The 12,835-nt window shown below is 36.4% G+C and overlaps 1 protein-coding gene across 1 annotated transcript in view; it reads right to left on the bottom strand.

Annotated features, from left to right (window-relative positions):
* LOC129356360 (transmembrane protein 132C-like) overlaps positions 1-12,835 on the bottom strand; it is a gene marked incomplete at its 5' end in the record, with an annotated part of 107,861 nt that overhangs the window by 72,267 nt on the left and 22,759 nt on the right. The window contains 1 exon segment of the mRNA XM_055025953.1: positions 4,399-4,542. Coding sequence (XP_054881928.1) covers positions 4,399-4,542 — 144 coding nt within the window.

Here is a 12,835-nt window from a genome sequence, read left to right as displayed (position 1 = left end):
AACACAAACTGTCCTTGACCAGCAGCAGCTGATTGCATCTAGGGCCAGCTGAGATGTAAGCCTGAAACATCTGGTGTCTTTCTGATAGTGTCAAGCATATGTTTTTAAAATTTTTCAAAAATGCCTTGCACATCTTTTAAAGTAGACATGTTTACTCTCAAACGCATTGTCCACAACCTAATCAAAGGTCCAAATTTCAAAATTAGGGCTGGATAGTGCCGCAAAAAATGATGTTTTGGTTTAAGTGAAGTTTCAGGAAATAAAGATTTCTTGATTCCAAATATTCTTGGATTATTATTTCAAGAAAGGCAACCTGTGGCAAAGAAATTTGTTGTGCACAAATCAAATCCACAATGTCTTTGAGCTGGAGCGTTGTCTGCCAAACATTATCTTGTGGATTTTGTATCTTGTCACCAATAATCACTGGCAACAATCTCAGCAAGTTCCAGTTTGAAACAGCTTGACCTGAAAGCCTGATTGCCTCAGAGTTGACAGGCATGGCTTTGTGAGAGCATCTGATCCTTTGTACTTGAATTGCTTGATTCTACGGTTGAACTGGGAATATGTAAACCATTTCCTTGTTTTAACGAAATATTTCAAGTACAGTGCAAGATCATAGGATACGACACCTCAAATAAGTCATGGCCTAAGCAAGGTGGAAGACCCAGGTTGGCAAACATGAAAAGACTTTAGTGAGTTGAAGTCAGAGTTTACCTTGACACCTTTGTTGTCTTGAATGCTTCCAATCTCTCGATGATGCACTGCCAAATTGTAAGCTGCAGGGGTTCGCTGTGGACCACAAGCATTTGGATCATAAGAAAGTCTTTCTTGTGATTTCACAGTATCTACAAAGTACTGAGAAGTACTAAAGTTTTCAGTAAACCCACCAATGCTGTGTGATCCTAAATTGTCACCAGCAATACAGAACAGTGCTCCTTTGACTGTTCTTCACCTGCAATAATGCCATGTTCCTCTAAATCTCTCAAATCCATGAGAAGTTCAGAGCAAAAACCTTTGCAGTTCCAAACTGTTTTAAATCGTTCTCGAAACACAATGAAACTAGAGACATGTGATCAGTGCTTGACCGCACATGAGCAGGTAAGTTAGCCACAGATAGATAAATAGCGACAAACTTGTGTTTTCTTTGCTGAACCAAGGGGGTTAACAATTTCAAAGGCATCTTGGTAGAGAATAAGCTTCAGGCACCCAGGATTTTCAATGAAGAACTGGTTGCACTTGAAGTTTTGGCCATCACTTATGTCACAGAAAAAATCCGGGGTGAGTCATTGGACTGTTCCAACACTGAATTCTTCCATAAGTCTGATTCTAAAAGTGCACTTAGTGTCTGTTTAATGGGTATGTAGTAAGAAAATCTCTGGGTCATGTTTTCATCACTTCCTAAAGATATTTGCTTTGGTTCTGTGTATTTGAACATGTTTTTGAAAGTCTGAGTTCTTGAATAGTTGTTCTCAGTGGCCCATGATGACAAACAGAAAATAAATCAGAATCTCTACACAATCACAGATTTTAGCAACAGCATCATCTACAAGACACATGTCTTTTAAAAGCGACTTTAGTTTAGTTAAAGTGTAATCCATTCCCAGCTCATGCACATTTTGCATCTCTTCAACGATGTTCTGTATCGGAAGCTGGAAGAAGCAGCTGTCCTTGAAGTTTCAGGTAGAAAAGACCCAAGTTTCTGAGATAATCCTTGTTGAAATTTGGAGATAATTCGTGACTTTCATTAGTCAGAGCATCATTAAAGCTCTCAGAAGGCCCATCGTTTTCTGATAGACTAACGATCTTATTGTAGTTTCCTTGTACAAAACATCAATGTCATCCACAAAAATATCTCTATGTTTACGGGACATATGAGCTGTGAATGATGATTTGACGCTGAAAACTTTTTGCAGGCTTTTACTGGACATGCTACAGGCCGCCCCTCCATTATATGCTCCTTCAAATGAGCAACGAATTCTTTCACAGTTTGGCTTTGGTGCCCACACAATGAAATGTGCATTTCAATTTAGCAACAATGGCTTTAGCTGATTTGGGTTGTGAAGCCACATTGTGAACTCGGTAAAAATGAGTTTTAAACGCTGCATATGTACAAAATGTCCGCTTACATTCTGTGCCGAGGCATTTGAATACACAACTGGGCTCGTTTCTGTGCACTCTGCAATGCAACACATAGCCCCTCAATGATTCTAGTGTTTTACAGCAAAACGTACATGTAATCATGTTTAAACAATTCAACCTATCTAACAAGTTACACATGTTGCAGGTGTAGCAAAAAATTATTCTACTGCATATTGTTCCAAGAAGCAATATGACGCCTAAAAAACAACAACAAAAAAAAAAAAACACAAATTACCGTGGCTTTTACGTTAGAAGAAAATAAAAGCTTAACTTACATTTGCTGAAAGCTGACGAGGTCCAAACAGCGTTCTTTCTTTGTCAAGGTTTGAGCACAATTCAGCTTCTTCTGAGATGAGAACCGTTGGACGAACTTTTTCAAAACAGCTTTCAGGCGCCAGGTAAGCGAACCAATTAGAGAGCAGGTAAGCGAACCAATTAGAGAGCAGAACAGACCGGAACTTGAGCACAAAGCGGTGATCTCTGTCTTTCTTGCAGTAGCCGAACTTTGAGCTTATAATGGCAACGTGTGAAGTAAAAAATCCAGTGTTAGCAAAAATAATAAATAAAAATAAATACATGTACCAATAAGCAAGTACATGAATTCTTTTTGATTCAGGTGTTTCCTCCACGTTAGTCGTGAAATATGAAGAAATTATCCAATCAAAATTGACAAATAATAAGTAAATGAATTAAAGAGGAAATGACAATCTAAAGAAGTGGGAAAACACAAGTGAATAGATAAATAGTGAACAAAATTGGAAGTAAATAATGTGGAATCATAATTACTTAATTCCACATTAATTTCCAAATCTATTAATTTATTCATTTATTTTATTGTCCATCTGGAGTTGGGTCACAGGGGCAACAGCTTAAAAAGGAAGCCCAAACTTACTTCTCCCTAGCAAAAAAAAGCTAAGCTAGCTTCCAATTCATTTGGATTTAATCATCACAGAAGTAAATGTTAGTTTTACACTGCTGAAATGTAAGAATGTTGTGAAGGATACAACTTTTTCATTAACAATAAAAAATGTGTATTTTCTACAACTAAATACAATATTATTTACAATTTTCTATTTTAAAATGTACAATAATTTTCGGTTCTACATTATACAATATCATACTGGTAAATGAACAAAATATTATTGTGTTTTTCTTTACAAAATTTTTCTGTCATGATTTCACAGATTTTTACTGTTGATTTTACAGACTTTTTACAGTGTAACATTCAGCTGTTCTAGAGGAAAATTCATTGGTATTTTATCGTATTATAGGGAGGATATTCAAATGGATGGAATAAACCAACACAAGTGCATTCATTTTTAAAACTATACAACCACAAAAAAAAAAAGAGTTGCAGCCTTAAATTCAAAGTTTCAAATTGACAAAATATGGGCGTGCTGTGTGCGACTGAAGGCCGCGTCAGGGGTTCGATTCCCAGACCCGACGATATTTGCTGCATGCCTTCCTCCCTCTCCTTACCCCTGTCCTGTCAGCCGACTTTCATATAAGGGACACTAGAGCCCAAAATAAACCCCTGGAGGTAAAAATAAAAAATAAAAATTAAATGATAAAATTTCCTGGTTTCAAATAAGAAGGTACATGATGTGATGCATGATGTGATGTATTTGGATAAGTTTTGTGTTCATACAGAATAAATTACATCAGATGCCGACAAAAACTATGCTCGTAAAATGTCGGTGTCAAAGAACAAAGACAGTTTTCATAGCAAGAAATTCTTTGCGCTGCATAGTCAAATAAAGAAATACATTTTAAAAACATTGATATTTCAGATTTACTTAAGATAAATAATGATTTTTCAGGGAAAAAAATTTAAAACACAGGAATGCATAGGACTAAACTATAGCTCTTAATTGCCTATAACAAAATACAGCTACAGGTTGCTTTAGGGCCTCCAGGTTAAGTTACAATTATAAATACTGAAATCTTTATGCACTTGTATAAAACTAATTACCAGAGGCTGCATATTTCAGAATATTTGTTGACATACAGAAAACTCAACACATTATCCGTATCCATTAAGCCAAAGCAAAGCTGACACTTTGTTGGACAATAGATTTCAGTGGCTACACTTGGCTGAGAATCTGAGAGCTTTGCAGTGCCAAAATTTTTTTTTTCTCAGATGCTGAATCATGCCCAGCTTTGCTTTTAAGCGATCACTTATTTACTGACAAATGTATGACAAATAACATCTCTTCTTTATAATAATTTTCACTAGCAAAGGAAGAGAGGCATACATACCTTTGATTGAAGCTGTTCTCCTTCCTATGACAGTGTAGTGTAACAACTCTATGACCCTCACTTCTGACATCCTGACTGACTGTCCACATAACTGGGTTACTGGCTCGAGCTCCCAGAAACACAACGCCATCCTTCATTTTGACTCTGAAACACACAAATTATTCAATGATGAAAAAGAAGACAGTGTGCTAGATTATTACATAAAATGTAATCAGAAACTTATACTTTTTTAACAAGCACTCTACTCCTCAGTGTAAGATATCTACACAAAACGGCTTTAAAGTTTTTGATACATTAGCCAATGCTAATGTTGCAAGGCCATAAATTTGCAAGGCCATAACAGGTTTCTAAAATACCCATTTAATCTAACAGAAGAAAGCTGGTAACTCTTTCGGGAATCCAGCACATGTCCTGTATTCTTCAAGCTCTCCTGAAGAGCCTCATCTCTCCAAAATTAGACTGACATTTTGAATAATTAAAACTTGAATCCAAAAGAAAATTTTCACTCGCAGCCACTTGTGAAAGGTTGCATTTGAACAGCAGCCTAAAAAAACAGTTCTGTCATATTGCTGTGAAGAGAAGACTTTGCATAAACTTCCTGTGACTTATAAATCACCATTGGCAAAAGGGTCACTTGTAGAATGCCATGTAAAACATTTTGTTGGATATCTTCTAATTTTGTTGTAGATCTTGATATTGTTTTATGGTAATCATGCTGTGGTTTTGCCCCAACTTTCTATACTGGTGCCACTACAGTCCATCATAGTGTTAAGGGAGAAAGCCAGCTGCTTTATCCATAGTGTGGATGGTTGCTGGGCAATTACTACCTCACTTGGTGATGCAGAGGTAAACCAGGGCAGGTCTAATCCAACCTCATTAACCCCAACATCCTGTTACAGACATGAGGTATGCATTGTCTCTCCAAGTTGTCTACAAAGGTCAAAAGTCTGGGTCTTCTCTCAGTATTTTTTTTTATTTAAATAAAAATGTCTTGTCTAGTTTTCAGCTCTGTCACTGTCAAACTATATGTTCAAAATAAAGATTCTGAAGTATCCATTTCTGCCAGGAGTAACATTGACAAGTAAATAAAGAAAAAAAAAAGGCTGCAGGAAGCACACACGCACATTTGTGGAGGGTAAACTTTAAAGTGATCATGATGCATTACGGTCAATAGTTTTACCTCAGCCTGTGAAAGTGGAAAAATGCCTCATGTAGATCCTAATGACAAGAGATCCCTCAAAGTCTCAAGCCTCGTTTGGAATGCTGAAGCATGACTAAGCCCATAAACCATTTTTATTATTAACAGTTATGAAACATAGCAGAAAAAAAGATGAATCATTAGCTGCGTAAAATAGGATTCAGGATTAGCAAGCTTAAACCAATTAAGAATCATTTTGTAGTCAGAAACATTTTGAATATACTTCACTATACCTTAAACCTGAGAGTAATGTAATGGCAGAAAGGTAATTGTCTTCCTGCACCTGGGATTTGTAAAACACTTCAATTTCTGCACCACCTGCCCAAGCCTTTTTTTATCCTGCTATCATTTCCATTATTCATGGTCACAGTATGTAGGCAGATATACAAATGCTGTAAAAAGTATGACCTGCTTCCTTTTCTGTTTACTGGTATAGCTCTCCTTATCTTCTATTGTCACATTAAATTATCATAAAGTAAAACAGCTTCTTTTTCTTTTTATTTTGCCTTCACAACTTCTTCAAACTCTTAAACCACAGCAATACATGAAGGCAAGTTAGAAGGCAAAACCTGGTGCAAAACAGAACAAAAAAACTCAGACTTTTCATCTAACTCCATTATGAATACGGTGAACCCTCGCTATAATACGATTCACCTTTCACGGCCTCGCTGCTTCGCAGATTTTTTTGTGCAGTTTTTTTTTCCACAGTGCATTGTGTTCTGCGTCCTGATTGGCTAAACAGTATCTGTGCTTCTTCTCTAAACACTGTAATGTGCCAATAAAGTTACAGTATTTAAATATACGTAGTACAGCTTGGCAAATTTTGGCAAATATTTTTTGCCTAGAAGAAAAAAAAGAGTAACAACTACCAATAACTATGTTCTTCTCTTGAAAAAGAACACACCTACACCACAGGCTTCAGAAGAAAAAGACACTGCAGAGCGGAGTCAGGCCACAGCGTCATAGTCAGAGAACAGTGAAATATGCGGGTCACAATTGCTCCTACTGTACTTCGTACTGATGATTAAAATTATTATTTTACTGTAGTTATTTGTAAGAAAGCGTTATATTTGTTTTAAAAAGTGCTTGGGCCTGAAAAGTTTTGTTAATGGTTTCAATGTAGAGCATTTAATTATGCTGTATGATAATAGTAAAAAAATAAAGATAACTACTTCACGGATTTTGCCTATCACAGGTTCTTTTTGACCCCCACAAAAAATGAGGGTTCACTGTATCGGGTCTACTTCGTTTTGGATCTGCTAAATAGTTTAAAAAGATGAATACAAAAGGGTAGATAATGACATGACAGTCCATGCAGCAGTGCTTAGAGGAATACAGTCATTACCTTGTCTAAGTTCAACAAGTAACCTTTGATCTTATCCAATCTCTGCAACAGTAATAACTGTCCTTAGGATGAGAGTAAAAGGGCATTGGTGTGGTAACTGAACTCAGTAACGAAGGGAGGCGACTGATTGCTCTTTTGCTTACTGTTTTCAGGTTGTCACCTTATCCAAAGCACATAAATGACTGCAATCATATAAACGACATTCAAACTGGCAAACAGGGAACCAGGAAGACCATCTTCCAACTGAGGCTGGTTACAAATACCACAATAGTGTAGCAAGAACATGGAGAAAAGGGTTATTTTCCTAGATTTACTTAGGAGATGCACTCTGTTGCACAGACATGATCACTCAATGGTGCCACGGTAAAGATTACAATACACAACAATAGTTTACTTTTTTCCCCCTATTCCTTAAAAGAGAGGAAAATGAACAAATCAAAAACTATCATACTGGCTAGTAGAGCTCCAAGATTGCAAAATGTTTAGTCTTAAGTATCCAAGAGCATTATTACAAAAGATTTGCTATATTTTTAGTAGAATAATGAAGGACACTTTTTGGTGCCAAAGCACTGGCTTTAATGTGCTGTCTGTGGTTTACTATATGCAAATCTATGGGCTCAAATAAGTATCATGTTTCATATTTAAGATTTGAAGTGCTTGTTGCAAATTAGGGGCATTCCTAGCCTATTTGGTCCATCCATGTCAAAAACTATTACTGTTACCAATTTCAGAATTTATTCTGAAATCTGTTTTTAAAGGCAATTTACTTATTATTACCGCAATACATTTTACATTATTAAAACTGCACAGTTGTTAAGGATGGTCTAAAGAAAAGAATGGCTAAAATATCTTCACTTGTCAAACATTGTATGGCTAATTTTATTAAGTAGAAACAGAGCCAATATGTTTTATTCATTATGTTGTTTTATATAGAGTTTTAAAATCTATTTCAGTATTGTCTTCAATTAAATCATTACTTTAAAACTAAGGTAATGCAGACACAATCCTGCTAAAGTCAGTAACACACTGTGAAAAGGACAAAACAAATCTTGTACTGATCTACTCAACAATTTTCAGGGATGTGTGAAAAATGGAGTTGTAATAGTAAATGTAGTTGCTAAACCTAGCTAACAAGGATCAATAAGTTACATTTCAGCTTCTGTGTCATTTCTTTTTTCCCTACTCTACCCCAATAAAAAAAATATGGATTAGTTACATTAAGATAATACCACAATTATCCCAAAGCCTGTCTCTATCTGTCAATGTGTAAGAGGCAAGCTACCCCAATAGGTCGCCAGTTCATTACAGGGCACGTTTAGATAATGTTTTGTGATAATACTTGGCATTTCAGAATAAATTTCCATTTAATCAGTTACTTAAATACATAGATGAATTGACCCACAATGAGTTTTAATGAAGCAGTTTTGAAATGCATGATCGGGTTCATTCCTTCTACCCCTCATGCAGTGCGTCACAAACATTCTAGCATGTGACACTATATTGAGCAGTGGGGCTAAATTAACTGACAAATCATGAATGAGATTGGTTTGGTTAATGTGATTTTTGGTAAGGGAGGGAAATCACTGGAGTTAGAAGATGCAACAATAAGGGAAAGCAATTTGAAAGAAGGCTCACTTTCACGTGCATCAGCACATAAAGTTGCCTCATGAATTCTGCGAAAACCTCTATCTGTAAAATGAGTATTTACAGAAGAAGCAAAAGACCATTTTAAACTCCCCGTTATATACCTGATTGACTTCTAGAAACAACACTGGCAGAGGAAAAAACAACACTCCCTTCTTTCCAAGCTCCCTCATGAATGTTGAAATATTAGTTTATTGACATATTTTAAATGAGGAATGCAGTGATGTCTGTTATGTTGAGCAATTTGAACGACATGCTGTGATATTAGGTTTTGAGAGTCCAAGGCAATGTCTGACACAAAAACAAATCTTTGTTACAGTTTCATAGTGTGGGACCCAAGTGACAGCATGCAGATTGAAAGTTCAGGAAGACATGGAGAATCTTTATCAATCCGAGGTACAAAGAATAAAAAAGCAGGGCAACTTAACCACATCCATGCCCATGGCAAAAATCAGAGATGGATTTGAGCAGTATATATACTGATCCTGTCCTCATCATGACAGTCACTAGAAGGGAGAGGAGATTTATTTGGAAGTAAGTAAACAATATGTCTTGAATATCCATTTGGTAGAAGCAGGAAAAATTGGCAAGCATAAGGATTTGAGAGCATTTGAAAGGGGCTAAATTGTGATTGCAAGACAAATGGGTCAAACAATCTCCAAGACTGTTTAGTACCTGTTTGATGGTTTGCAGCAGTTAGGGAGTAATTGATCCAAACTTGCCCAAAAAAGAAACAAAGATGAACAAATAGAGTTATTATTATTATTATTATTATTATTATTATTGCATGTTCATTGTGGTATGGAGGAGCTAATCGGTGTCCCAAATGAGTTCATCTCACAAACAGACTTGAATGGCTCATACTGCTGAAAAACTTAATGCTGATCTCAGCATTAAGTTCCAACTTAATGCTGAAACAAGAACAAACGCTGATAAAAAGGTGTTTGGTCAGTATGGAGCAGGAAAGCTGCAGAGTAGTCAGGTTGCTAATGTTAAGAAGCAATTAATCAGATTGATCAGAATATCTCTCTAGACAGTAACTTACTTATATTTGAAATCTTTGCAAGGCCTTATACATTGTCATACAGTCTGAAACCAGACTGTATGACAGATTAAAAACAATATAATTGATAGTGTGTCAATAACAACTTGATTGCTTTGCTAAATAAAAACCTGAGGAATAAAAATCTCTTCTGGAAGGGGATAACAATAATAATTGAACTAACATTTGGTTAGGAAAAAAATGTCAGAGTATTAAAACCAAAACCACAAGTTCAGTTAATGACAACCTTATAAGAGATCAATGTGTCATCCTGTGGACACAGTAGATATCCACACCAATATCCCTGGCTGTCGAGCCTTAAATTTGTAGGAAGTTTTATATGGCAGGTGTGTGACAGGCACATAATCTAGCACTGCCATCCGGTGAATAATTGCTAAAACTGCTGAACAAGACATGCAAAGACATTGATAGATGCAGATCATTACCCTACAGCAAAGTCTGTATCTCATCTATACTGTGTCTATTTTCACAGTAGAAGTAGGCATTGTTTGCTACTGTCCACTCAAATTGCTATTTTCAAACTCATGACCACTTTCAAATTAGCCTACCAATTAACAGGTGGAATAAAGAGGGGATCAAAAGAAAGTTAATCCTTTTAAAACACAGGTGTCAAACTCCAGCCCTCAAGGGCCGGTGTCCTGCAGTTTTTAGATGTGCCACAGGTACAAAACACTGGAATGAAATGGGTTAATTACCTCCTTGTGCAGATAAGTTCTCCAGAGCCCTGCTAATGACTTAATTATTCTATGGTGCATTGATGACTGTGTAGTGACAAAGAAAATGCAGATGTGTTTATCAGGTAAGAATATTGGTGGGAAATAAAATGAACTGTTGGTTTTTGAGGTTGTCACCAAAAATATCCTTTCTTGGTTTGTTTCTTTCTTTTTGGAAACAGGAAGTGTAAAGGTCTTCATAGTCAGCTCAAGGGTGGAAGAATAGCTTGAAGTTAGAGTGTGTGGGCAGAAAGACAAACCAGCAGAGTCGATCAGATAAGACAGGTATTCCATCACGTGGATGAAAAGGGACAGATGATGGAGAAACATTTGAAGACGGGGAAGATTTTGATAAAAGATTTTATTGGATAAGTGGCTCGAATAAAAAAACATGTTTTCTGAGAGTTACTGCATTACTCTTGGAAAACATGCTCTCTATGTTGAGATTATGTTTTAGTTAACAGAAGCAACATTAAATCCATCTAAGCAAAATTTCATTGAAAATACAGAGAAAATGCAATGTTTTTTATCTAAAGGACATGGAAATGTGGTTAAAAACACAAAATGTGAAACGGTATCTTAATAATGATGCTAGCTGATTTGTAAATGTGGTTAAAAGATGAGCACACCAATCCTCACATTCAACAGAAATGAACATTTAAATATATTTTCAAAGGCAAAAAAACAAGAACAAGCACATTTGAAAAGCTACACAAGTAATGTCCATGGAACAAAAAAATAAACACAAAATATTAATATAACCAGAGACCAAGAGGAGAAAATCTGTTCACTACATTGCAGTCCAGTTGGCAAACATGATGTACCTACAGTGTACTGTCAAGCCAAAGAATCCACTTGAAACCTTTTTAATATGATTTTTTGTGATAGACAAACACAAAGCAGCACATACCTGTGAGGTGGAAGGAAAATGAGAGGTGGCCTTCAGAATCTTTGCAAACATGTCTGGGAAGTGTGGCATGCTTTTGTCCACAGCCTATTTTTATATTATTGTAAATACCTCTACTCCATAAATAGAATAGAGGTATTCAAAAAATGATGGGTTTGTTAGAGAACAATGCTGCACAAATACCAAGGCCAGCAGACAGTAAGCCAAGGATAATATTATAAGAAACTTTACCAGGGCTAGATTATAAAATTAAATTCCAAGCTGTGAATGTCTCACTCTCTATGAAATGATCTGGTGATGTAAAGCAGTGGTCCCCAACTCCTGGGCCGTGGCCTGATACCGGTCCAAAACATTTCAAATAGGCTACCCTTTCCCCGTAAATTGTTTAACTGGAGAGTAAGCCAAATTGCACTGAGCTTGTTTTGCAGGTCCTTAATTGATAAACACCTGCGACCAAATCCTGTTATGAAATAAGCACAGAAACTGTGGAGAATAACAAACAGGTTTTCTTGTCTTCTCTCTCCCTCTCTTTGCTCCCCTCATTCATAAAACAAAACCATCTCCATTACCTTTGGAAAAATTAAATAGTAGCCACTGACACATGAACCTCGGCTGGGACCTGGACCAGTAAATTAGGAATGTGAAGCAGGGCGGGCAGATGAGGAGATGCCCTGAGTCAATTGAGGGATGCCCTGAGTAGAAGTTTTTAGGGGTGAGTGAACCACCGGAAGATGTGGTGATAAGGAGGGAGTTAATTCAATTAATGAATTTGATGCTGCTCCAGCCATTATCACAGCCAGTAAGGAGTGCTGGTGCGGCGCAAAGCTGCAAACACAAAACAAGATTAACACTGTCTGATAAGAGGGGTTTGCCAGGCAAAGCTCATTTCAATGCACACAATGTACTGGGCCTCTCTTGTGTCACTTCTTTGTCTCACTTTCAGCACATCTCAACTCCAATCTCCATCTGAATGCGTATCTTCCCCTTTGAAACAATTAGCTTTTCCCTCTTTCAACTATCCACTATGGGTGTTCTGTGCTAGATTCATTCATTTATTCATATAAAGCAATCAAGATATCCTACATGCCATTAGTCATGCTAATTTGTTTCATTTAATTTAACTTACTTCAGTGAGTAAACTTTCATCATCTAATTTAAAGGTCTACTGACTGAAACATCTTAATTAAAGTGCCTACAAGTAACTGTAAGTTTGTTGCAACTCGTGATCAGTTCAAATTTACAAGCTAGGCTAAGTAGAGTTGATCAAATATATATTAAATAAAACGTTATTCATCCCAATTATTGACAACTTATTTTATTTACAGAGTAAATAAGGAGTAAGTAACAATAAAATATGTTGGACATGCAGCAAATATTTCCATCTTACCATTTCCAGTCTGCAACCAGAAATGCAGAGCCATTGTTCTACTTTGATCGGCTTGACATATTCAAAGCCATAGTTTGGAGGGATGTTAGAAATGATGGAAGAAACTTTACTAAAGTTTCAGTCTGGAGAAGGAAATAAAAAAAATGATAAGACCTTGAATTACTGTCTTATAAAATAAAC

This window comes from Poeciliopsis prolifica, unplaced genomic scaffold (genome assembly GCF_027474105.1).
Source record: "Poeciliopsis prolifica strain line A6 unplaced genomic scaffold, Auburn_PproV2 SCAFFOLD167, whole genome shotgun sequence".
Lineage (NCBI taxonomy): Eukaryota > Metazoa > Chordata > Actinopteri > Cyprinodontiformes > Poeciliidae > Poeciliopsis > Poeciliopsis prolifica.
Note: the sequence above shows the minus strand (reverse complement) of the source record. Positions and strands in the feature narration are given on the sequence as shown.